The sequence below is a fragment of the Euphorbia lathyris genome, chromosome 1 (genome assembly GCF_963576675.1).
Source record: "Euphorbia lathyris chromosome 1, ddEupLath1.1, whole genome shotgun sequence".
NCBI lineage: Eukaryota > Viridiplantae > Streptophyta > Magnoliopsida > Malpighiales > Euphorbiaceae > Euphorbia > Euphorbia lathyris.
The window spans coordinates 31,134,494-31,161,168 of record NC_088910.1 but is presented as its reverse complement, the minus strand read 5'-3'; the positions used below and the strand labels follow the sequence as shown (position 1 = coordinate 31,161,168).

At 34.8% G+C, this 26,675-nt stretch overlaps 3 protein-coding genes across 3 annotated transcripts; 2 read left to right on the top strand and 1 right to left on the bottom strand.

Moving 5' to 3' along the window:
- Window positions 1-2,605: 2,605 nt before the first annotated feature.
- LOC136226850 (DNA-directed RNA polymerase III subunit rpc4-like) lies at window positions 2,606-9,177 on the top strand. The gene is made up of 11 exons (XM_066015518.1): window positions 2,606-2,770; window positions 2,869-3,027; window positions 4,340-5,907; window positions 5,994-6,037; window positions 6,143-6,212; window positions 6,649-6,688; window positions 7,323-7,546; window positions 7,689-7,752; window positions 8,425-8,516; window positions 8,606-8,836; window positions 8,909-9,177. Exons 3-11 carry the CDS (start codon window positions 5,704-5,706, stop codon window positions 9,047-9,049), a joined length of 1,110 nt encoding a protein of 369 aa, XP_065871590.1. The 5' UTR covers window positions 2,606-2,770; window positions 2,869-3,027; window positions 4,340-5,703; the 3' UTR covers window positions 9,050-9,177.
- Window positions 9,178-9,313: 136 nt separating this feature from the next.
- Window positions 9,314-13,264, bottom strand: LOC136226854 (uncharacterized). Its single transcript, XM_066015529.1, has 4 exons — window positions 12,642-13,264; window positions 11,443-11,686; window positions 11,172-11,265; window positions 9,314-9,995 (listed from the first exon to the last, which is right to left on the bottom strand). The coding sequence occupies exons 1-4, from the start codon at window positions 13,085-13,087 to the stop codon at window positions 9,715-9,717; spliced, it is 1,065 nt and encodes a 354-aa protein (XP_065871601.1). The 5' UTR covers window positions 13,088-13,264; the 3' UTR covers window positions 9,314-9,714.
- An 8,414-nt stretch (window positions 13,265-21,678) lies between these two features.
- LOC136226843 (large ribosomal subunit protein eL15z-like) lies at window positions 21,679-23,811 on the top strand. Its single transcript, XM_066015505.1, has 4 exons — window positions 21,679-21,767; window positions 21,981-22,147; window positions 22,683-22,880; window positions 23,400-23,811. Exons 1-4 carry the CDS (start codon window positions 21,764-21,766, stop codon window positions 23,643-23,645), a joined length of 615 nt encoding a protein of 204 aa, XP_065871577.1. The 5' UTR covers window positions 21,679-21,763; the 3' UTR covers window positions 23,646-23,811.
- Window positions 23,812-26,675: the final 2,864 nt, after the last annotated feature.

The following is a 26,675-nucleotide window of genomic DNA, read 5'->3' as shown; positions in this document are numbered from 1 at the left end:
GTTCTGAACAACTTTAATTCTTGAATATTTTCATTTTGAGGTCGTTAACGGCCATTTTGAGGAGTTAGTTAAAATTGAGTGGACACCGATGTTAAAAAGTGTAAAGTTCAATGGTCATACCGTTAAGAGTTAAAGTTCAGTGGTCATAATGTTAAAATGGGTAAAGTTCAGTGGCCATGGGTGTAATTTACCCTTTTTATATACTATAAATGGAAAAGTATAAAAATAAATCATGTGGTTTGAGTCATTTTCAAATACAATCTCGTGTTTCCAGGCTCGTCCTTGAGCCTGGACAGGAGGAGCGCTTGCCCAAGGTCCAGGGATAGAGGGGCCAAAATATGGCAATTTAGTATTAATTGATCTATGTTTTAAATTAGTTTTCATTTAAAACTAAAAAAATCTAAGAACATTACCAGTTAGGGTAATGGGAATACCCCCAGGGTACTCGGTATCCGTTACTCGTCATAACTCTTCTATACATTAAAAAAAATATTATTGTTTTTTTAGATGTGAGATTTGAACCTCAACCATTTGTTCTTCAACCATTGAGTGATGCCACGAAACTACTTTACGCTTATAGATTAAGATCCAATTTGTTCACTTTTTAGATGGATAATGTATTAAATTTATAATTTGTTAAATTTGTAATATTTTTGTGTTATTTATTGATTCTTAACGGGCAAGGGTGTCCATGGGTACCCGCGAATTAAATGGGATGGGTATGGGATGCAAAAAAATATACTCGTTATGGTAATGGGACGAGTACGAGTAATTAAAAAATAAACGGATAAGAGTTTGGGATTAGCCCTACCCATTGTCATCACTGGTCTTTCCAAATTCATTAATTTATTTCAGATTCTTTCTAAATTCCCTAATAAAAACATTGGGCATCAATTCCTTCATTTATATCAATTTCCAATTTGAGAGTTTTTCTATAATTATCTCTCACATCTATCAATCTCAACAAAATCCATAATTTATCTCTCTCTTCTTTAATCACACTTCAATCCCAAAGAATATTATATGGTAATATTGTCATTCATCCTTAATTCATCAATTATATAAATAATCAATATTGTCATTCATCTTTAATATTGTCATTCGGTTCGAGGAAAACTGTTTCGTTGTATATGCAACAAATCAGACGGAACCAGATCACTACAAGAAATTATTCATTTTATGGGGAAATATTTCGTAGTTAAATACTTTTTTTTTGCCACCAAAGTATTTAGTGGTGATTTTTTTTTTTTTCAAGTTTGAATTTGTTGATTTTTAATATAGGCTTTTTTACTTCGTTTTTATTTATTTCTTTTATTTATTATTATTATTTTCTTTTTCTCTCTTTTCTTTTTTTATTCAGAGTTGGTGCTCAATCCGCTACCTAATAAGCGCCACAATAGATATTTAGTGGCAAAATATATTTCCCCACCAAAGTTTTCAGAAAGTCTGATTTCTTGTAATGCCATTTCTATAATAAAAAAATAATAAAAAAATATTTTGCCAATTTTTTGTATAGAATTAAAAACGCTAGGAAAAAAAATAATCTGCATACTTTTTTTTTTTGTAAAAGTAGGCTGGTCCAAAGGTCTCAATTTCAGTGCGACATTCACGTCGCGCACATCGTGTGGGTACTCTCCTAAATTGGTGGTGGTGCTTTGATTGCACCTTTTATACGAGAGACTTTCTCTAGTAATTGGTTAAAGGTTTGTAAAAACCTTTTACTCATAAACTAGTAGAAATTCACATTTCTTTCCTATGTGAAATGGGGAAACTTAATTTTCTTTTATCCCCGTAAAAACCATTTCAATTGGTTCACTTTGAGAATCAATTTCTCATTCATTACTTGTCTGTTTTGAGCTTATAATATACCGTCAAAAAGATCTAATGGCACAAAATTTGTTGAAGTATTTCAAGTATTCTAAACTTCATTTATCTATTATATATTTAAACTTCAAGTTGACAAAAGATAACAAGCTAAATTTGTTTTTTTTTGTAATAATTTTAAATCAATTATATATATAAATATTATTTATTTATTTATTACGTCATCCGGTTCGACCAAGTGACTCATTACCCCTCTATAAATTTGGTTTGATGTCCCGTCTAGTTCTAATAACATTAGAATAAAGTCCATGAGGATCCCACAACTAAAAAATAACACCTGACACAAAGGCTAAAGGAAGGGGAAGATGCAGATTCAATCTGCTTCACTTCACGGGACAAATCAACAACATTAGGATCCCACGACAACTCGTTTGGAAGCATCACACTATTGACCAATTCCTCCAATGATTGAGGAGGAAGAGATGAAGTAACTCACGCGTATATTCTCACGACGAGGTAGCTAATTATCAAGCTCGATATTAATAGAATTTCTAGAATCGATCCTCCAACATAAATGATTACAAAATGTCTCCTTAACTATATGAATATTTCACCATATGTAACTCAGATTCCAGCTAATTGTGGATTAAAGGAAGTTTCCATGTTTGAAAATCCAAGTGACTCATGAGACGCCAAACTTGATTACCTAGTATGGAAAAATTGAAGAGGTGAAGAGCATGAAACCTCATTCCTCATTAGCATTTGGTAAGACATAGTCGATGCCAATAGATATCGTGAATTCCTCATTTCTCAAAACAAGCATTCCACCAAAACTTAGCTATAACAGACTGAATGGAGTTGCAAATATCAAGGAATAAGAGGAAAACATACATCTCAAAAGTGGACAAAGATTGAATTGCCGATTTGAGGACCACTTCTCGAGATAGTATGCAGGCTCTTGTCGATTAATTTGCCTGTCCTTTAGTCTGCTTTTAACAATAGTTATTTCAGAGCGTGTTTTTCTGTGTTTGTGCATCTTTTCAGTTGAGGGTGGTTCACCTCTGCTTGCCACGTGTTGCATTTCTCGCTTTTTGAGAGGGCGTGCTAGGAGAACTTAATTCTCTTTAATCATTTCTTATCACTAACGATGATGCTCGCCGTTTCATTTTCTCCTTCAGCAGTATAAAAGAGAAAAAGTGTTTGGTGAGTTTTTTTTTTTTACATTTTGCCCATTTGCTTTTTGTCTGCTTCTTGCTCTTCTTCTTTTGTCAATTTTGGTTTAAATGTAAGTACTTTTGATATTTTCTCTATCTTTTCTAGTTTTTCTTTTTCGTTTATGGCTCATAAGACCCAAAATCCTAAAGGCCTTATGAGACTTAGGAAGAAAGCAGTAAACAAAGCGTTTAGGAAGAAGGTTTATCCATGGGCAGTGGAGCAGCCTTCTTTACTGACTATAGAAAAATTACGGTCTTTTGTTTCTAGCTGTCTTGATTTGTAGAGGATGGATGTCCATTTTCCCTCCATTTCCTGTAGGGTGAACATCGGCTGCAGTGGCTATTTAGGTATTTATACGCAACATGTTGAGTTTGGCCTGTAATTTCCTTTTATTATCAATAGAATTTTTACTTTGCCTTTTCTAGATTTCTCCCAATTCTTGGGTGGAGCTTCTGGCCTTCGCGATGACTGTCCAAGGAATGGGGATTGAATTGAATGGTTATAAGCTTAGGAGGAGGACATGTTACATGTCACTTGTTGATAGGTGAATGTGTACCCATATATTGGAGCTCAATATCCCTCAAGCCCACTAGGTCCGCGATTTGTGAGATTGGACATGATTGTTGTAATAGGTGGATCCTTCATAGGATCTTTAAAGGCTTCCCGGGTCAGTACCCTAAGACTAGGTCATACTGAGTAAATTCACTACGATGGCTCCACGTGTTTTTTTTCTCGGGTGATAGTTCGGACTTCGTAAATACCACGTGGGCATGCTTATATTCGCCAAGTATCACTAGTATTCAAATTTTTTAGAATTAAAGTAAAAAAAGAAAGAGTAGACCAATAATTAGATAGATCTGGAATTTAAACCTAATTATATGCATACAAGGACGTACATTACTTCTATAATGGTTTATATTGTTAAAAGTCACAAACTAGGTCAAAGTTATAACCTAGTTCATTTGGTAACACATTCATGCTTTTCATAAGAAGGTCTCGAGTTCGAAACTTGTCTCTTCCATTTCTTGAAATGGTGCTCTTGAGCTCTTCCAGCTCTTTCTGGATCGCTTCATACGTAGCCTCAGAATCTTCGCCTTCCCCAAGCTGTTTCTTTCTTTGGGTGCCCATTGATCTCGATCCGTCTTAGGTTCAGTCGCCTTTTCTTGGCCGACGAATCTGTGTTAAGTCCTTCTACAATTTGAATCTAGGGTCCTCCTATTTGGGGGGGGTCGCTTCTTTTCTCTTATGTGGGTTTACATCAATGGATATTGCTTATTGACATTCTTTGTGTTTCATGCAGGGGGAGTTCTAGATCTATGGTGCCTTATTGAAATGTAATCTTCCATTTGACTGGTCGTGAGATCCTCTTGGCTGATTTATTAGCGATATATCTCGATGATGACAATAACTTCAGATGGTGTGGAGTCCAATAGAGCAGGTTGTATTCTCAGATTTTTTTTTCTTGTATCTGATGGTCTCTTCTACTATCTCTAGCTTCTCTTTGAATTTTTCCATTTGGATAGCATGTTCTTGTGGCATTACACTGACGACGCCATGGACATATCTAAGGTTTTCTTCCAGTCATCTAGAGATTGCGCCTAAGAGCCTCGTTGTTGTAGCTCCAAGGCTTCAACATCCTCCACCATTTCAAGAGCTAGGCCGTCATCGACCTAAAGCCATTGGCATGCTTCGACTCCAGATGCATGGAGTGTACTGGAGGAGGGAAATTTAATGGAAACTGTTCAGGCGAGTTATTTCTATGTTTGTTCCATGCTTACTGCACCAATATGATGTGGTTGAATCTTGTAAGTCCACTTATAAACCTGTAATTGGACAAAAATAAGGTTAAAGGGGGCAGAGTTCGGCTAGCCCACTCTGATTCCTAAGTCATATTTGTGGGGAAACTTGAGGATGACCACAACAGTAAATCAACTTTGTAAGCAAGTTTAATAAATGAATGAAGTAGTGTACCTTGAGCAGTATCTTACTTTATTTATATTGTGATCGAGTTGTAGAAGACAATTATAAACTTAGGAGAAGGACATGCTACATGTCACTTGTTGATAGGTGAATGTGTACCCATATATAGACATGCTACTTGCTAGGTCCGTGATTTACGAGATTGGACGTGATTGTTGTAACGGGTGGATCCTTGATAGGATCTTTGGAGACTTCCCGAGTCAAAACCTTAAGACAGGGTCGTACTGGGTAGATTCACTATGATGGCTTCATGTGTTCTTTTTCTCGGGTGATGGTTCCGGTTTCGTAAATACCACATGGGCATGCTTATATTCGCCTGATATCACAAGTATTCAAAATTTTTAGAATTAAAGTAAAAAGGAAAGAGACATATAAATAGATGTCAGAGTTTATTTTTTCGCTATTCGAGAAAAGCTAAACGCAACATGTGGAAGATACAGATGCAGAATAATTGGCGCCTCATCCGGTGTTCAGGGGCTATTTAGTCTTCATTTTTTGAGAAATTGTGGAAGATAAAGCTTTGTTACTAAAATTGTAATATACCAATCCTGATATCATGTTCTCTAATAATTTTTTATTTTTGAAAGTAACACACAAAGAACACCAACTAGAGGTGTTCTTTGAAAGAATAGACCAACAATTAGATAGGTACCAACAGTAATTTAAACCTATACTACTTCTATAATGGTTTATATTATTAAAAGTGACAAACTAGGTCAAACTTGTGATCTGGATCATTTGGTAACACATCCAAGTTTTTCTCAAGGTCTCGTGTTCGAAACCTGTCTCTTCCATTTTCCACTTTTTTTCCACCATTTTATCGTCGCCGGAAAACACCATCCCATGGATGAAGAGCAGCAACAGCCATCTCCCGTCGGGCGAAGAAAGGTATTTTATCAGTCTCTTTACATCTGGAAGTCATGAATTTTCTTAAAACCTTATGATTTCAGTCAGATCTGAAAATTCATTTGCAGCCAAAGTTCAAACCCAAAGCTCCGCCTCAGAGAAAGCCTAAACCGTACTGTTCTTGAATCTTTTCTCCATCTTCAAATTCAATCGTTTGCTTCTGTTCTAATTCATATTGAAATGTAAAATTTTAATCGGCGGTTTAACAAAATTGCAGAGAAGTTAATGATGCTATTAACAACGAAGAAGAAGCAGCTCTTGCTCGGAAGCTCATGAAAAAGTTCAATGTAATCTTCTTCTTCTTCTTCCCTTCTGATTTTCCATTTCATCAATCGACATTTTCTTTGTTCTTATTTATTTTATTGTTTATGATCAATTATTTTAGTCGGTCTAGTTACCTTTTGACTATCTGTGCTTCTTGGGTAGTTGTTTGGGCCTCTAATCGGTCATATATTAAAAAAAAAAATTATTTTATTAATTTCTAGAATTAATATCGGGAGAAAAAATTATATTTATTCTTAAATTATAAACGGTGTGACGGTATTTTCTTTTGGTACTTGGTTTTGTGATTATTTATAGTTTATGTAACAGCTTTATTCATTTTATACTTGTTATTAGTGGATTATGTAATGCTAATTATGAAATTAACTATGGAATTAAAAGAGAAAATGCTTCCTTTGATTTTTTGAATTGAATTTAGTGTTCCTTTCATGGCATTCGCAGGAAAATCACACAAGGAAAGTCCCGAAAGTTGAAAAAAAAGGTAATCTCTTGAACTTCTTGTTAATGCATTTATACTTTTTTATTTCAAATCATTAAGCTTTGTCAAGTGGCTAATAAGATTTTGGATTAACACAGCAGGATTATGCACTTTGTCCGGTTAGTTTCCTCAATTTTGGAGATTTTTTATTAACCGTTTAAACTTACTATATGGCTGATGGCTGAGTAAAATGGAGATGTGGACAAATTGAAGGGCATGTCATTTTAAATAAATTCAATAAGTCACTTTAGCAAGTTAAAAAGGTCAATATGTCATTTTAAACAAATTCGATGATCAATAAATAATTTTAAACAAATTTAGATGGTCAATAGACCATTAAAGCAAATTCATTCACGAGGCTAATGACATAAATGCTCGAGATCACCTGCCTTAAAAATATTTGGGAATCAAAGAAGCTAGTAGCTTGTCCGGGGAAGAAAGCGGGGTAAGGTAGGCAAATGTCCTGAGCCATCAAAATTTAGAAAACAATCGGGTTATTTAACCAAGTAGGATGAACTTGATGTATTAAGTATTTAATTTTTTTGAGGTCTACTTTTTCCTTGACTATCTTGCTGATCATTGAAAAAATCTATTTTTGATACAATAATCTTTACAATCTCATCATTAAAATTTGCAGCTGTTCAACCTACATTTGGAGCCAGTTCCTCAGTATCAACTTCTTTAAGGAAATATGGTGTTCCTGGTGGGAAGAAGAATGTTGTTGGTACCAGCAGGACTGGAATGAATGATTCTAACAATTATGATCATGACACTGCAAAAACAGATGGGAGCATTAAGTATATTTCTGATAAAATTGATAAATTACCCAGAAAACTCAAGAAAGCTTACAGAGAACCTTGGGTGAGGATTTTTTCCTTTAATATCTTGTTTTGTTTCTTTGTTATATATAATGGCGGAGCCAAGGAAGAAGGTCTGGGTGGATTCCGGTGTCCGGTGACCATACATTTCCTTCTTCCTAAAACTTTCATTCATGCAATTGCAGGATTACAACTATACCTACTATCCCACAACTCTTCCTTTGAGAAGGCCTTACTCTGGTGACCCAGGTATGATATCAGTTGTCTGTGTTACATGAAAACATATAAGGAAACTGAAATAGTAAATGAATACGGAGAAACGGTATTTGTAAAAAACATAGGAAACGAAAACATGTAAATAATGTCACGTGGATATTGTCTGCTTTGATCCAAATTTAACATATTATAGTTCCAAGTGGGCTGCTCCATTTGAATAGATCTCGCAATAAATCAAGTGGGGTCCACCCATTATTCTTAAATTGTGTTAAAGGGAACCACTTATTAAATAGAACATCTTCATTGGTTGTTAGTTCCAAGTAAGATGTCCACTTGTATGGTATAATTTCTCTAAAAATCCACCTTAGTAATATAGCACTATCACTTACTCTCCATTTCTGATGTGAGATTTAGTACATTCATATTCTCATCGCCATCTTAGAACCGCTGCTTGTACAGACCGTCTACCCCGACGCCACCCACTCCAGACCGGATCGTTATGTTATGGATTTATTGAACATGTGATTAGCATTTATCTACTTCTAAAAACATATCACATGGTAGAAAATGTTTTCAAATTCTGAGAAATGAGTTTTCAATAAAATTATGGAAACGCAACCCAGAATGTTTTCTGTGCAACATAGTCAATTGTTATTGTTTTCTGATTTGGTTCAATTGATAAGAATTTGCTTCTTTTGTTCCTAGAACTTGTCAATAAGGCTGAATTTGGGGAGGCTGCAAGGAAATCGGATTATGATGACAAGACTATTAATGCTGCTTCAGAACTGGGTCTACTGGTTGGTGTTCATAACGTTGAAACTTGACCTGTTTTAACTTATAATACATGTCAAACTTCATATTGAATTAAATTTGGAATTGGTGACAGGAAGAATGTGACAAGGAAAGGTTGTTTTTGTTTAAAATTCCTCGTACGCTGCCATTTGTGAAAAGATCAGCAAGTGCCAAGGGAAAAGAGAAAGCTGAAGGCCATGGCAAAGGCAAAGGCACTTTGAAGAAAGGAAGCCATTTGGAAGATTTACCAGAGGGATGGATGGGCAAAATTGTGGTTTACAGGAGTGGAGCTATCAAGCTAAAGCTAGGTGACACATCCTATGATGTAAGTTACACCGCTACTAACATTATATGCAAGTTTAGCTATATTATTGACTCGTTTTTTTTTTTAATACAGGTTTCATCTGGTTCGGATTGTGCATTTGCGCAAGATGCAATGAAAGTCGTTACTGCAACGAAAGACTGTCTCACAATGGGTGAAATTCAGAAACATGTAGTTGTGACTCCTGATGTTGATTCTCTCTTAAATTCAATTTGAGCTAAATTCACAGCTGCAAATTCAGCATGTCAACGATGTCCAAAGGATGTGGATAGAATATGCATTTTGGTAAATAATTAGAGACATTGACCAATCTTGTAGCTATTAATGTAATATTACTTCGGGTATTATTCTCCCAATACAAACATATTTTACTTCCTTTCCTTGTCATGTTTGACAAGTTATCTTGAATGCTTGCTGACAATACCAAATTTTGACTTCACTATTACACATTATCCCCCATAATGTTATGTTAACTATCAATGGAACAAAAAGCAATAATATTTTCATGTCTTTTTACAGCTTTAAGAATCCAAATCATAAGCAGAAACATGCTTCTGAAAACACTGTACATAAGCTGGAAAACGACTTTCTGGACAAAGACAACGGTTATAAACAAGCAGTAACATTCACCTAGTACACTAGAATCTTAGGGTAGAGAATTTAAGTATTGAAACTATAAATTTCTCCACACTGAGATTCTAATCTAATGATACAGACCAGGTGAACATTACTGTATAAACAAGTACAAGCATACCCATAATTTATACAGCACGAATAGTTAACGTACACCTTGAGCTGAAAACTTGAGAAAAATAATCCAATGGGAACCTTGCACTAGCAAGATGCCATGGGAGAGGAAGTGTCATGTCGACAAATTCTGGTCAAGCCATATGAGCTCGATTTACCACCACAATCAGCAGAACCACCACAGATAGCAGAAAGGATGTTCTCAGCTTATCTTCAAATGGATCCGCTGTTCCATTTGCTTTCTTCTTATCATCAGGTGCCTTGAACAACTCATTCATCAACTTCGTTATATTCTCTATTAGGTCCATGAATTTTGCCATTGTATTTTGAAAAATCCACTTCACAACATTCATTGCCGGAGTGGACTCCTCACTAGCCTCATCTGAGCTCTCTGAGCTTGGTGAAGTAACGCTTTCTTTTGCATATATCACGTTGGAATACATGAGAAATATTAGTATTATGTGACAAATTTATCTCTCAAGAAATGAAACCATATAAATGCAATAACTTTCTTTCTATTTTACTTGCACCAAAGAATGGAAGTTTGCCTAATTGAAACACTTGGGAATAAAACTGTAAAGAGTTTTGGTTCAACAACCATTCCCTATTTATAAGGAACAATAGTAAATGCATAAAAGAAGAGGAATAATAAAGCAATGGTAAGGTTGCATGCCAGAGAAAAAGAGGATCTCAAATCATGAATACTCCTAGGCTCCTAGCAAATAAAGGAGCTTTCCAGGAAAAAATAGTTATACTATTTTCTCCAACATATAAAAAGAGAGAAATCTAACTTGTTAGATTCTTTTAGCTGTGAATGGCAAACCAAGATACTCTTAATGCAAAAATCAAGATCGAAAACAATGAGAAGTTTCTGAACAATGGCAAGGGAATTCATCAAAGACTGGATCACGGGACATTCACAGCCCTTCTACCATAACCAAATAAAGGGAAATGAAGATGAATCATGGAACAAAGAGCAAATCGTCTTCTGGGAAGATGATGTAGAATGATATAGAACAAGAATCACATTAGCAAGGGCCGGAGCTCAAAATAGCTTCCCCGCCCCCCCCCCCCCCCCCCCAAAAAAAAAAAAAAAAAAAAAAAAAAAAAAAAAAGGAGATAAGGAGAGGACATAAGGATAAAATCAAAATCCTGACTTAAACGTTTAATAGGGAACCAAAATGTTGATCTCTAACAAATTTCTAAGGTCGGATTGTTTGCATATTCTAAAGGATTAAGACTAAGATTCTTGTATCAGAAAATGGTACCTCAATTGATCTTAAGCAGAAATTCAGTACAGAGAGCTCTAAAGATAGACTACAACTCCACATAATAGTGGTTTGCTTTATTAAGTAAGAAGTGATGTTTTTTGTTGTATGATAGATTTCCTAGAACGATTACACATCATTGCATGATATGAAGTTTCAACCAGAAAATGACAGGTTTTTACATCCACAACAAGCCCTGAGAGTTTCTCTTCTTCAGCTAAGGCATGTATGGACACTTGAGGGAAAAAATGTTCACCATCATATATGAGATTAAAAAAAAATCTGCCCTATAAATGTTCATCATTATTGTATTTCATACCCACCTGCATTGTAGCTGTCACGCAGCTCTCGAACCACATTATTGTTCAGAACAGCATTCCAAACAGCTTTATCAGAAGACAATGAGATAACCATTCTCTGCACAACAACAAAAAATAGAAGAAAACGACCACAGCTTCAGCTCTGATCAATTCCAGAAAAAGAAAAATATATGTTTCTGGAAGACTGAAATAACATATTGTTATCTTATCCAGCTAAGGAATGTGTTTCATACAACTATAAGGTATAGTATGTAAGATTTAGCGTATCAGTCACCTGAATAGCCGGCTCACTCTGCAACAAATGGAAAGTATCATATACTCTGTCAGGTCCATAGGGGTGCAACATTCTTGAGTTACACAGATGTGGAGAGGGCTCCACCCAATCTAAATCTGAACCAGCTGGAGATGCACGACGCAGAATGCCAAGTGGACTCGAAATTTGATCTGCAACATCCTTGTCCTCATTATAAGCAAATCTGTCTGAAATGAACTGGGAGTATGCACTGGCATCAAATATCCTGCACGAGAAATAAAAATAAGGTCACCTGCAGTCCCACGCCCTTTGAGCTTAATTCTCGTTTATCAGACAAAAGGTATAATTCATAATAGAAGCAGTTTTCTAGCCAGTTATCCAAGAATCTAATGAAGTCCCCACTGTTTCCAAAACCAGAAACGTGTACAAGCAATTACCATGTTCAAAAATTACTTTTTCCTTTTTATCAATTTCCTGCATAAATTATATCCATTTTGAAGCCTTCCTTATCTTGAAAATATTTTTTCCTTTTTATGAATAGAGGGAATATGAGAGTTACCTACTAAGCTACCTAATAATAACATAAACATCACTATCACCATTATCCTTATATAAAAAAAGATTAATTGTAAAATTAAAACTCAATTTATAATTGAGCTATTTAACTTTTGTAGGCAAGCTGATAAACTAGAGGCGTAACTGAGAATGAAGAGACCAGAAACTCTAGTGCATCTAAAAGAAATACTAAATTCAAGGCGTGGTTCAGAACCAATTAAAGCCGTAAAACTTCTCAAAATTGAGCTAGATTTGGATTAAAAAGTAAGATTAGATTAGTGAAATTTATCATCTATCAAATATGAATCAAACTGAAGTTTGTAATTAAATACAAATTGAACGAGTTAATTAATCACCCTCAGCTTTAATTTGCTGAGGGGCCTTTACAATCCATGGCAGGGGTGGTGCGGTGATTCTAGCAGCCGGAGGCCTAGCCCTCCGCCCCCCTGCATCTACAGATACAAAATCATCTCTAAAATGACTAAGAAGAGTAGCAGCAAAAAAACAATCCTTATTATTGTGGTAATGTCGTGTCAATCACCACTCAGGAACATCAATATGAAATCCGTCAAATTACACTAGTTACCAAATATGGAAAAACGAAACCAAAACAGTTAATTGAAATTTAACCAACAAAATAACCGGAAAAAGAAAAAAAAACTCACTGCGTAAGAGCAGAGACAGCGCCGTGAACTTCATCTAGGGAAGGAACAGGCCCTAGAAAATTATCATCAGAGACGCCGACAGTCCTTTCCTCCTCACTCCCATCGACGGAGACCCATTCAAACTCATCAGAAGAAGAATCGCAAGTAACAGAGGGAAAATAAGGCCAGGGTGTGGTATTAGGACCACCATTATTAGCAGAAACAGGAGCATTACAAGAAGAAAGAGAGGTGCCAGAAGCAGAAGACAAACTAAGAATATTGGAGGAATTCAACCTGTGTTTTGACCTAGAAAGAGCAGTCGGTGAAGTAGCAGAACCTGTAGCGGAGGAAGAAGAAGAAATGGTTTCCTGAAGATTAGTGACACCGGCGCGAGCAACTGATTTACCCAGCACCTTCAAAACCCTCCCTCCTCCACCACCCATACCTTTGCCTCCTCCACCGTACATGAAATGTGGTATTGAATAAAAATGATGGATAACGAAGAGAATCTTATAGGGAAGGTTTGTTTGGGAGTATATTATATATAAAGAAAAGAAAAAGGAGCAAGGTGTTGGAAAGACTTCAGGGTGATTGAATATTGATACTATCGATGCGGTTTTTGGATAAAATCACCAAAACCCCCCAGTCTCTCGCACTGAAGACAATACTTTTTGTATCTCTTTATTTCGTCATTTTTTGCGCTCATTATCAATTTCTTTTTAGTTCTCATTTATTTTCTCTTATTTACTAAAAATACATTTTATCCCCTTAAAGTTAAGTGGATTATTTAATCTTTCAAACCGTCTAGCAAACAGGGGCCCATGCCATTGCACGGCATGCCCTGTCCAACGCTAACGAGTTTGTATCATTTTCTGGTCCGTTTTGGTTGCAGGAAATTATTTCTTCTGATTTGGTTTAATGAATGCATTTTTCTTCAAAAAAAAAAAAAAAATCTTTCAAACGGAATGTTTTGTTCGATTTATAGTGTGTGCTAATCTTTTAGATTAAAAGAGTTTCTAGTTGAACCTTAGAAACTTGGGAATTGAAGAAATCATTTATGAATTTTGTGCGATTTAGAAATGTTTGTTAAAACACATTTTTTCTTCAACGTTATTATATCTCTGTATTATTGAAAAAAAAGTAATATTTTTTTAAAATAGAAGAATAATATTTCACTGCGTCTAATAAATTTTATTTAATTATTTAGATTATGTTTATTAATTTGTGTATTACAATTTTGATTTATTTATAAGATTTTGATTGTGTGTTGGTGTTTATGATGGGATTATTTATAGGATTTTGATTATGTTTTGGCATTTTGGATGAGATTAAACGGCTCAAAATAAAGGGAAGAGGTGGAAAGTCCGACCCGAAAAAGAAAACATTCATAGTACATGAGTTCATCTTTCACTTTTCCGGATAAGAAAAATAAGGGTGTGAAAAAAATCCATCGAAATATGCTTATTGAAGTAAAAAAACCAAACCTCGAGACTAGATTGATCAGCTTGATTATGAAGATATTATGCTATACAATACTTGGAAAAGTAAAGCCGATGCAAATACTACTAAAGAGGTGAGAGGATTAACATATCGATTTTTAGACTTAAAATGGTTTGGCACCTATTGGGACGGAGAGATAAGGAGAATCTCAAATTAGATTTTGTGATATACATTATATTGTCTTGTATGTTGTGATTGATGGACTATTTGTTTGAATTAGCACTTCTATGTGTTCCTTTGGCTTTTGAGTCGTCAGTCGACGGAATCTGGTTTAGTTGTTTATTGGATTACGAGTGATAGCGAATTCATTGGATGGATGCAGCGTCCGAACTCTAATATGGACTATTTTTTTTGGTGACGGTCAATGGTAAGAAGGACATGTATATGAGATCCTAGAATGAGGTAAAGCTAGTGTTCTTGCGAAGGAAAATATTGAACTGCGAAGTATATTATACCTCGCAGTCCATATAATTGCAAAAGGAGAATATTAAATGTGAATGGCTTTGCATGAGAATATTAATTTGTGAAGGAAAATATTGAATTCTCGCAGTGCAAAAAAGTTATTGATACGCAGAAAAATAAAAAAAAAACAATTTTATAATCCATATCATGCACTAAAAAATAATTTTACTCATTCAAACAGATAAAAAACAATGCAACAAGCAATCTTAAGGCTGTGATACTAATGTCGGGATTGTAATATAAATAATCTAAATAAATAAACGGGTTCACGAGTTACCTCTTGAAGCGTATATTATAATCTATATTTATATAAATTGCAATGGAAGAATAACTTTAATTACGTATCACTGGTTGTGAATCAACCACACCAAGATACATTAGATGGAGAGATAATAATCCACGAACCAAAGAGGGAGAGGGAGCAACGACGATAATGATAGAGAGAGGGACCACTTTCTTATTCATATAAATTAAGTTTAGCTTGTTATGCTAGATTAGATTAGCATTTTCTTAAATATACATATATACTACCCACATCGTAACTAATTTACCCTAATTCACTCCATTTCAGTCATGAGTAAATTATTTGGCCATGTTAAATTTCCTATAAAAATTAATGGGATGATGTCCAAATTTAACCGTAATGGGAAGTGCAAATTTAGTCTTAACTTACGAAATTGTACAAATTACATCCTAATATTTTCAAGCAATGTCAATTTTAGTTATACTTAATCGAAATTTTGAAAAGACTGGTATAATTGTTATTTAACGTCACATCGAACATTCCAAACAAGTTTGTCGATAAACTAAAACAGTTTCATACATTTTTGTTTGGTTATTTCTAACTATATTAGTAATACAGTAAATATTTTAGACTTTGACAAAAAAAAATGTTTAACGAATATGTGACAGACTTAGTTGTTAACATTTTAACATATTTATTCTAATTGTGCTAGTAACACGGTAAATTTGTTATACATGATCGATGTTTGGAAAGTCTGAAGTAACAGTTAAATTAGTATTTTCAAATTTTTGATAACGTAAATTTAATTAAAAATATTAAGATCAAATTTATAGCATTTAATATATTAAAATAAAAAAAAATATGTACTTTTCTTAAATTTGTTAAGGTTTAATTTCATCTTTATTAATTAATTAGTTAATTAGTAATTTCAGGGCAGGTTCATGTTATTGATTAAATATTTGATTGTCATTCACAAAACGTTACATTGAGGATAAGTAAAGCCAAATTGTTACATCAAAACATGGACATTATATACATTGTTATTGTCGAGCTTTTACTTAATTTTTTCTATTTATTTATGTTCCTATTTTATGTTTGTTAATACGATGAATTAAGCCAACTCTATCCATTTGGATATGACTCAAAACTGCTGAGGCAAACAGGACAAGAAAAAGGGATCAAAGTTCATAGGATTCAGACAAATTTATTTTATTCTCATTCTTATTATTGTTGAATTTAAATTATCATTGTTATGTGGAAAATGTTCAGGACAGAAAATAAAATAATAATAAAAGACATTTGAATCCAAATTTGTATATCAGGAAAAATTGAAGAATCATTTTTTAAGGTAACGTATACGTGCTGGCATCAATGAATAATTAAATATGTGATATTCGAAATTTACATTGTTCATTTTTTTTTACAAAAAATATATAGTTAACACATAATTATTTATCTTTAAAAAAACATAATTATTTAAGAGAAAAAAACATCAACTAGAACCAGAAATAACAGTTGAAACCGGAAATAACAATATATTATATAGTGAACAGATACTTATAGCTAATAGTTAGTTGTTATAGCCAGATATTTGTTGTCATTATTAGCAGTTTATTATTAATTGATTGCTTATTAGTATTTAGTAAAATTGTGATTAGTTGTTGTGGTTAGTATGTAAAATATCTAGAGTAAGCCTTTCATGCGGTTTTTGCCTGCTGCTCTAGGGTTCTAGGGCACGCTAGGTTTTTTTTTTTTTGCCTTCGTGGTGTATTCTCTTCGATTACCTTCTTCTTTTACACTCCATTTCAATTTTCGATTTCTCTTTCATCTAGCATACAACATGGCAGATTTGGTAGACGGGCTTCTAAGTAAACTGTCATTAACTGAGGAGGAGGAAATAGTTGTGGAAGTCCCTGCGATGCCCACTATTACTTCTGCACGAACTCTTATCTTGGAGGGAAGCTTATATATTTGAAACCCCTGAATTTAAAATCAATGGATAATGCCTTCCACAACATCTGGAAGATGAATACAGGGTTTCGATTCAGCGATTGTGACGATAATATCTTCATGGTGGACTTTCAATCTCATCGGGATAGGGAACATGTTCTGCAAGACTCCTCGTGGCATTATGATAAGAATCTGGTGATCATTAGACCGATTAAATGGGTGGAATTACTTACTGAATTGGATTTCTCTCGTTGCTGCTTTTGGGTCCGTTTGTATTATGTGCAGTGCCGCTCTCTTGCCGTACGGTGGAGACTATAACAAAAATTGATGGTCAGTTGGGGGAAGTGGAGACTATAACCTTTGCACATTTCCTTCATGTGATGGTTAACATGGAAATTGCTCGACCTTTGCTGAGAGAGGTCAAATTGAGAACATGTGGGGGGCAAGTCAGATGGGTCAGTTTTCGTTTTGAAAAACTACCAAACTTCTGATACAATTGCGAGATTATCGGCCATGTCCATGATGATTGTGAAGCAGGTATTGAAGATAGAGAGGATGGACTCTGGCATTATGACCCATCTCTCCGGGCTACCCCAACTAAATTACGTCAAGTGGAATGTGGGGTAAAATTACAAAAAGAAGCAGGGAGGAGGGACAAGGAGAGAAGCAGCAGTGATTACACGGGGTCATTCGTGCATCGTGGTCTCTTCTAGAAGGACCATAATGCTGCTATTACTGAAGGGTCTGATTATGCTAGCTATGTCCCGGCTACTAGGGAAGACGTTGGCCGATTCATGGATCACAATCAGCTGTTGTCCCAGGTCGGCTTATAACTGATAATGCCATAATTGCCTTTGAAGTTTTTCATAGTATGAAAGGGCGTTTGAAGGGTAAGACTGGTAATTTCACTCTCAAACTCGACATGAGCAAGGCCTATGACAGAGTTGAATGGAGCTTTCTAAAACTTATGATTGAGCAGATGGGTTTCCCAAGTAAATTTACTGATCTAATAATGCTTTGTGTGTCAATAGTAACAATGCTTGTGCAAATTAATGGTGTGCTTGAAGGTTTTTTGCAGCCGACCAGGGGCCTTAGCCAGGGAGACCCAATCTCTTCATATTTGTTTCTGGTTTGTGTAGAAGGCCTTTCGGCTGCGATCCGACATGCTGAAGTTCAGGTACGGCTCCATAACATCAAACTTAGTCGTTCCTGTCCAAACATCTCCTATCTCTTTTTGCTGATGATTCACTTATTTTTTGTAAGGCCAACTCGGAGGAAGTCTCTACAATTGCTACAATTCTGCATGAGTATGAGTTATCTTTGGGTCAGATGGTTAATTTTGACAGATCATAGATGTTCTTCAGCAGCAAAGTTCACGATACCGTGCGATGCCAATTACTCCTAATGCTAGGAGTGAAAGAGACTAAAGGCTTACCATGTTACCTTGGTCTCCTAACCATCGGCAGGAGGTAAAAAATGCGGGGTTTTTTTTCTGGAGTGAACGAACAAATTTTACAGCATCTAGTGGGGTGGAAGGAATGCCTCTATACCCCAATATGTAATGTCATGTTCCTCCCTAACTCTTTTTTGCTTGGATAGTCAATGAATTATCAGTCAGTTTTGGTGGGGCGCGATGAACAGACACAACGTTTGTACTGGTTGTCATAGGAAGCAATGTGTCAGTCAAAGGAAAATGGTGGTTTGAGATTTAGATGGCTTAAATCTCTCAATATAGCTTTTATGGCAAAACAATGTTGGCAGATTTTGGATTCTCTAGAATCACTACGTGCCCGGGTGCTAAAAGCTAAATATTTCCCTCAATCAAGCTTTCTGATAGCGCCTTTTGGTGCTAATCTGAGTTTTTTTTTTGCGTGGTGTGCGAGCTGCCCAATCTATTCTGCGCCAATGATTAATATGGAGAGTGGGAGACGGTACTGAGATTAAAATTTGGGATGATAACTGGGTTTCGGGTCTAAATGCTAGGAGACTACTGATGTGTATATCTACACCTAGACCGACTACAGTTAACGAGCTTTTACGCACTAACAGATGTGAATGGAATTATAAGCTCGTGCATCGATAGTTAGTCAAGTCTTATTTGGAAGAGATCCAAAAGATTAAATTGAGCCCCCGACGATTGAATGACGAGCGATACTGGGGATTGATGCGAACTAGATAGTTCTCGGTGAAATCTGCCTATTACCTATCCAAACAGACCCGTGATAGTCTAGTGTGCAGGGCATCATCCTCCAAGTCGAATGATAAGTGTTCCTGGAAACGGCTGTGGCACACCAATATCCCATTGAAGATTCAACATTTTCTATGGAAATGGTCTAGAAACATCTTGCCATCCAATGCGGTACTGCCGAAGTGCGAGATTAACTTCTCAGAGGCGTGTGTTCGATGCTTGTATCCGTATGAGGATGGTCTCCATGCGATCAAGTCTTGTTCAGCCAATAAACTCGTTTGGAAAAATTCTAGCTTCCCGTTCAGAATTGATAAAATTGAGGCACTTGACGCCTTTTCCTGGGTTTAGCAGTGTATGTAGCAACTATCTGATGCAGATTTTATCCGAACGGCATGTCTAATATGGTGGATATGGTACCGCCACAACAAATTTATCCATAGGGAAGACTGGATCGACGATGATGTATTACAAGGAAAGGTGCAGAGTTTGATCAGGGAATGTTATTGCTGTAATGTCAAATTATTTTTTCTACTATAATGTTAGGTTATTGATGTTATTGCTGAAGAAATGGGAAAATGTTTTAATGAGTTGAATACATAATTACTTTTGTGCATAGCTAGTCTTGATCTTAGGGATTCATTCTCCAAATTTGATCTTTCAAAGTTTCTTCGACTTTCTAAATTATATGGACAAGATTTTTCAAATTCTGATAAAATAGAGCTTAAAGATCAATTGAAGAATTATATTCATGATGTAAGAACGAATAAGAGATTTGAGAATCTTGAACATATTGAAGCTCTTGCTAAGAAGATGGTTCACACGGGATATCATGATACTTTTCCATTGATATATCTACTAATTAAGTTAGCATTAGTCGTATCGGTTTTACAACCGCTACTCTTGAACGAACTTTCTCGGCAATGAATATCACTAAGACAGATTTGTGTAATAAAATGGGGGACTCTTTTTGATTGGTTGATATGTTATGTTGAGAAAAAAAATTTACAAGCATTCAGAATGAAGACATTATATAGCGTTTTCAAAATATGAAAAATCGAAGATTTTTTTGCTTCCTTTAGACAACTCTCAAACCAACAGTAGCAGTGTAAACAAAAAATAGTTAGCAGCTTTGTTATATTTGTCTTTAGGACCGAACCAAATAGTACCATTGATTTAATTAGGTAAAATTCAGGAATTTTTCAAATTCTTAATATTAATGAGTAAATATGTAGGAGATTCTAGAATCGGACTGAATATCCAGAAAAAAAACCTAGAATCAAATTGAACCGTTAACTTTTTGTTTAGGACCAAATCAAATTATACCGTAACTTTATTAAATACAATTAGATATGTTCAAAAGCCCACTGGCCCGTCCAAGCCCGCTCTTCAAAAACTGAGCTTGAACATATATGTTTCGTAGTAGGCCCGGTCCGGTCCAAACTCGCTTAGGCCCGCATATAGAGTAGGTTGGACTTGGGATTTATCTCAAAACCCAGACCCAGCCCAGCCCGGCCCGAAATTTTAATAATAATTTTAATTTAATAACTTTTATAACTTTATATTCCAAAAATAAAATTTTTAAATTTCCTCAACATAAAAATTTCCAAGCCATATATTTTTTAGAATTGGTGGACATGTACATTTTTTTTGTTACTATTTATTTATTACTATCAAAAAATTATTATTTTTTATTTAGGATTGCGTTAATTGATTTTTATTGAAATAATCTTCTAAAATTTAGTTTATTGTATTTTATTATATATATTTATAGTGTAATTTTTAGTTTATTTTTAATTTTTAAAAAATACAAAGATATTAGTTGGGTAAGGCTGAGTTGGGCTTGGGAATTAGTTCTTTTAGCTTGGCCCAGCCCGGTCCGAGCCCGATATAAATATAGTGCGGGCTTGGTTGGACTTGGACAAAATAATTATGTGATAAACCCGGTTAGGCCCGGCCCAAGCCCATGAACAGGTCTAGATACAATTTTGGACTCAAATCCTTGCCCATAGTGATCCTCTCTTGCTAATGTTGCAAACTGGTGTCTTTTGCGATTGCAGGGAAACTACATAATTATTTTCTTATTTTCCCTTAAGACTATATTTTTTGAAAGGTAAATGCAAATTAAACACTGAACCGGCCGTTCTAGCTAAAAAATGCACATCATGATTCGCTGATGCTTAATAAAAGAAATTAAATAGTTTGTTAACCCCGAAGGAGAAACTTATAATCGCCTAAAATAATGCCAAAAAGAGAGCGCTCATGTTGCTGGTGTAAAACAGAGACCAACAATCGAGGGTCAGACTCGATAAGAACGTTGCTATAGTTGACTCGTAAAACTATATTTTAATTTCAATATTTTCTTTTTTTGTTATTCTCATTATTTTGATAAACTGAAGTATTAGACCCCTAATTTAACTTTCAAATAAATCATATTTTTTTAATTAATTAATTATTTTTCAGCAGAACCATTATTTATTTGTTTAGATAAAATAGCATAATAAGGGCTATTGTTGCCTACAGATTATTAGGACTTGTAAAATTGTAACAAAAATAATAATAATCCAGGACTTGTAAAAATAGAGGAAATCAGTACATGGGCTGAGTTTTGGGCTTCTAACATAATTGCCAGCAAAAATAGGTCCATCAAGAGCCCAGACAAATAAGGAAAACAAACATTTGAGGGTAATTTAGTCTATTTGCTATATTCCGGAAAACCCTAATCGATACTTATACCCTGATTCAGCTTCCCTCCCAGCCGAAACCCGAGAGCAGAGAGAGGAGGACCTCAGCCAACAAGCAATGGGTAAGCATTTTCACTTTCTTCATCGTCATTGCCCATTTCTTGCTTTTCTAATATTCACCATGTCATAGTCTCGTTTAATCCTATTCTGCTCATTCAAATCGAAGTGAACTCTCACGATTAATCGTGCTATTGCGAACATTATATTTTTTCGAATGTGATGTTATGATTCGGATGCTAAATATAAAGATAATCATGTTTAATATGTGCAATCAGGTGCTTACAAGTACGTATCGGAGCTATGGAGGAAGAAACAATCCGATGTTATGAGGTTCATCCAGAGGGTGAGGTGTTGGGAGTACCGCCAGCATCCTTCCATTGTGCGTGTCACTCATCCAACCCGCCCTGACAAGGCTCGCCGTTTAGGTTACAAGGCCAAGCAGGTAGATCGATTTTTTCTCGCTTATTTTTTTAATATGTAGATTTTGTGTTCCTAAGATTGAACACATGGACGCTTCGTCCTATTCTTGAAGAGTGATTTGTATATCATATACTCATGAATTTTGACGCCGGCGCTTGAGATGTATTAATTTATGATGTTTGTTATATTCTGGTACTTGGCATTCTTTGATGGAAATTAATTTATCTTTATGCATATGTTTTTATGATAGTTTGAAAAATATTTGGCATCTTTGTATTCTCATTAAATCAGCAGCATACCTGTGGTCTAGTTTATTGCGCATGACAAATATGCTTATTTGTATTTCGTTGATTGGGCTAACATTGATGGAATTAGTTTATAGATGGTAATAGGCTAGCAATGTAGTTTCAGTATGATAGTCACTTTTATCAGTTGAAAGTGTTAAATAGGCTAGTGATTTCTGCCTGAAGTTGTACTATATAAGGCTGTTGATGCCACACAAACTTCTGGTTCTTTTTTATTGAGTTCTTACTTGACTACGGGGAAATGTTCTTCAGGGTTATGTGGTTTATCGTATCCGTATTAGGCGTGGTGGAAGGAAGAGACCTGTTCCTAAGGGTATTGTGTATGGAAAGCCCACAAATCAGGGTGTTACTCAGCTGAAGTTCCAGCGCAGCAAGCGTTCAGTTGCAGAGGAGCGTGCTGGTAGAAGGCTTGCTGGTCTTAAGGTTCTCAACTCTTACTGGATCAATGAGGTGGGTACATTTCTTATATCTTCATTAACTGTTTGACATAGATCTCATATATAGTTCTGAACACAGCTAGAAATTTTCAATTTGTATTGTTTTTGCCAGTTAAATATTATGCTGATAAGATAATTTAGAATAGCTGATCTGATCATGACAAATTTAGAGTAGCTCAATTTGGACATCTCCACAATGTGGAGGTGGGAACTCAAGGGTTCAACGTCCAACCTCAAATCCCACATTTATAAAAATAATAAAAATGCATAGCTGGTTATTGCTTAGTTTCTTTGCTTTAGAGTAGCTCAATTTGGACATCTCCACATGTGGAGGTGGGAACTCAAGTGTTCAACACCCATCCTCAAATCCCACATTTATAAAAATAATAAAAAGCATAGCTGATTATTGCTTAGTTTCTTTGTTTTTAATTTTCCTCCTGAACTTAGGGATTACATATTTCAAAGTTTAGAACACATTGATGGCAAGAGGCCGTGTTTACTCTTTCAATATCAATGTATTTCTGCAATGCAGGACTCAACTTACAAGTACTTTGAGGTCATTTTGGTTGATGCTGCACATAATGCGATCCGCAATGATCCAAGGATCAATTGGATCTGCAATCCTGTGCACAAGCATAGGGAGCTACGTGGACTTACTTCTGCAGGAAAGGAAAACAGAGGTCTTCATGGCAAGGGTCACCGTCATCACAAGGCAAGACCTTCAAGAAGGGCTACCTGGAAGAGGAACAACACACTCTCACTTCGACGATACCGTTGATTTGCTTCTGGACTGCAACCATGTTAAACTATTTTCTATCATTTTTATCATCTACTGTAGGATTCTCGTATTTTGATACCAACTGTTTTTGGCTGTTCTTATCCAACAGAATGTTGAGGGTATTAAGTTTTGATTTTGATAAGACTATATTGAGATTTTTGTCTTACTGATTTGTGCTGAAGTCTATTTCTTGCTTTAATTGTTCATATTGTGTATTGTTTTGGGTATTCCGCGTAACTTCAAAACTTTTAAGTCAGCAAGTTTGCAGCTGATTTCGAATTTACAAGGTTTGGCTGACAGCTGACTGGAGATCAACCTTCAATTATTATAAGTTCAAAATTTTGTCCCTAATATATTTGGGGTCCTAACGTAGTAATGGGTACGATTATGGTCAATTACACCCATGGTCACTGAATTTCACGGTATGCACACCAAACTTTAAGATGTAAGATGTTACATAAAAGTTATTTGACTTTATCAAAATCATTGTTGATAATCTTAAAATAAATTTATTCTTAAAATAGAAAATTTCAATAATTGAAGATATTTTAAATATTTTTTTTTGATAAAGATATTTTAAATAATTTTACTTGATGAGTTTGGTTCTCGATTGAATTGTATTTTGATTGAGATGTGCTATTAATATAGCAGAGATGAGCTTTACAAATTTATAATTTGAAAATCAAATTTATGCAGATACAAATAATATCTGAAGTATTATCTTGATTGTAACATCACAAGAATATTTGGATCGTAACAAGATGGTGAACAGAAGAGGAACTGAGATTTGAACAATGATTTGGTGAAATGTTTTGATTCAAGATGGAGATGTAGCACACACAAAGTTATTTAACAAAATGAAAATTAAGTTCCAAATGTACCGACTGTTCATGAAAATAAGATAATAAAATGAAAATTAAAAATAAGATAACAAAATGAAAATAACAAAATGAAAATTAAGTTCCAAATGTTTCGACTCTTCATGAAAAATAAGATGAAAATAAGATAGCCATTGCTCCCAAGTTGTCGCATTATAAAGTTGGTGACATTAGCCAATTCCAAGGTGGAGATGTAGCACACACGAAACCGTTTACGTACTACTTGATTCTAACAAAATAAAAAATCAAGTTAAAAATATTTTGAGTTTCCATGAAAAATAGGATTCACTATTAAGTTGCTTTCAAATTGTCACACAATAAAGTTGGTGACATTGTAGACCGAAATCAAATTCTAGACAAAATTATAACCAAATAACTTCAGAGGAAAGACAAGCAAGAGGTCTGTATTATTCCGCTTTGATTGAAGAACATGAAACCATGTGTTGCTTTGTGCGAAAGATTCATTTCCACCTAATGATATTTGTTGCTTTGTTTGGAGGTATCAACTCCCATGTACTATTGTCAATAAGAGCATTATACTCAAGTGTTACTGCAAGGAACAAGAATAGTTTTGGAGTAGCCCAATGAATGTTCGATCACTGGATGTAAACAAAAACCATTCTCGTCTTCGAGAAGATAGTGAAGAGATCATTGGTCTTGAAGTACCGTATCTCAATGCAATAAGTATACTAATGTATCTTGCTAGAAATATGAGGTCCGATGTTGCAACTACACATAGATGAGATTAAGAATATATTCCGCTATCTTCAAGGAACAATTGATTTAGTTTTTTTTTTTTTTTTTTTTTTTTTTTAATGCATCCAAACTTAAATCTCAATTAATTGGCTATGTGGATGTGTGATACTTATGTGATCCATAAATCTCAATCATAAACGAGGTATTTTTCACATATAGAAATACGACCAGGGGCGGATGTAGGGGGGAAGTCAAAGGGGGCATTTGCCCCATCATCCGTAAAAAAAAAAAAAAGTCCAAAAATAAGGGTTAATGAGCAATTTTACCCCTAACGTCTAAAATTGTGCAATTTTATCCCTAATATTGGAAGCCAATAGCAGTTTTATCCCTAACGTTGATAAATTGGGTCAATTTGAGAAATAAGTCATCAAACCGTCTTCTCGGTCATGAATCTTGTCATATACATTTCACACATGCGTTATTTTATCAGTAACAAATCACAAACATATGTTGGGATGTGAAAAAAATAAGAAAAAAATATTAAAAATATATTGTCTTTTGTACGAATTAGACAAAAAAAATTCAAAAAATTCACCGAATTTATAAATATTAATCTCCAATTTTATTATTAAATTACAAAAAACATTATATATTTTTTAGAACAAATTGATATGCAATTGATGCAAAATAAAGAAAAAAATGACTGTATGTTATAATAGTGTCTGAAATTGATCCAATTTATTAACGTTAGGGGTAAAATTGCTCTTGGCTACAAACATTAGGGTAAAATTGCACCATTTTAGACGTCAGGGGTAAAATTGCTTCTGATCCAAAACGTTAGGGGTAATTTTGCTCTTGGCTACAAACATTAGTCTAAAAATTTTTACATAGAGTTTTGACCCCCATCCCTCAAATCCTGGATCCGCCACCGAGTACGACTATATCTTGACGTTCTGCAAAACAAACTATTACTGCTACTTTTTCAAATCATGAGAGTCAATAGCTCTTCTTGAAGCAAGTCGCAAAATGTGTTTGACAAAGATCATTAACATAGCATATACGAGAATCATGTGAAGGTAATGCAACTTGCATTACTCAATTGAAGGAATGCGATATTACAGAAATATTAAAGTAGACAAAGTAAACCATATTTCACCAAAAAAATTCTTAATTCACAAATTTTAAAATGGTGAAATTAATATTGAACAAATTCGATCAAGTAACAATGTAACAGATTTGTTTAAAAAACATTATATTCAACTTTTAAAAAGTTGATTTATGATATTGGAATGCATTAAATCATAAGCCTCGCGACGAATTAATAAATTCTACACACTCATTAAAATGCATGCGACGGACCTCTAGTTCTGGGCTGGCTCCGTCCCCTATCCAACAAACTTTTACTTGTTTTTAAAAATTATTACGATTTCCCTTCAAAATAATTCAATAATCAATA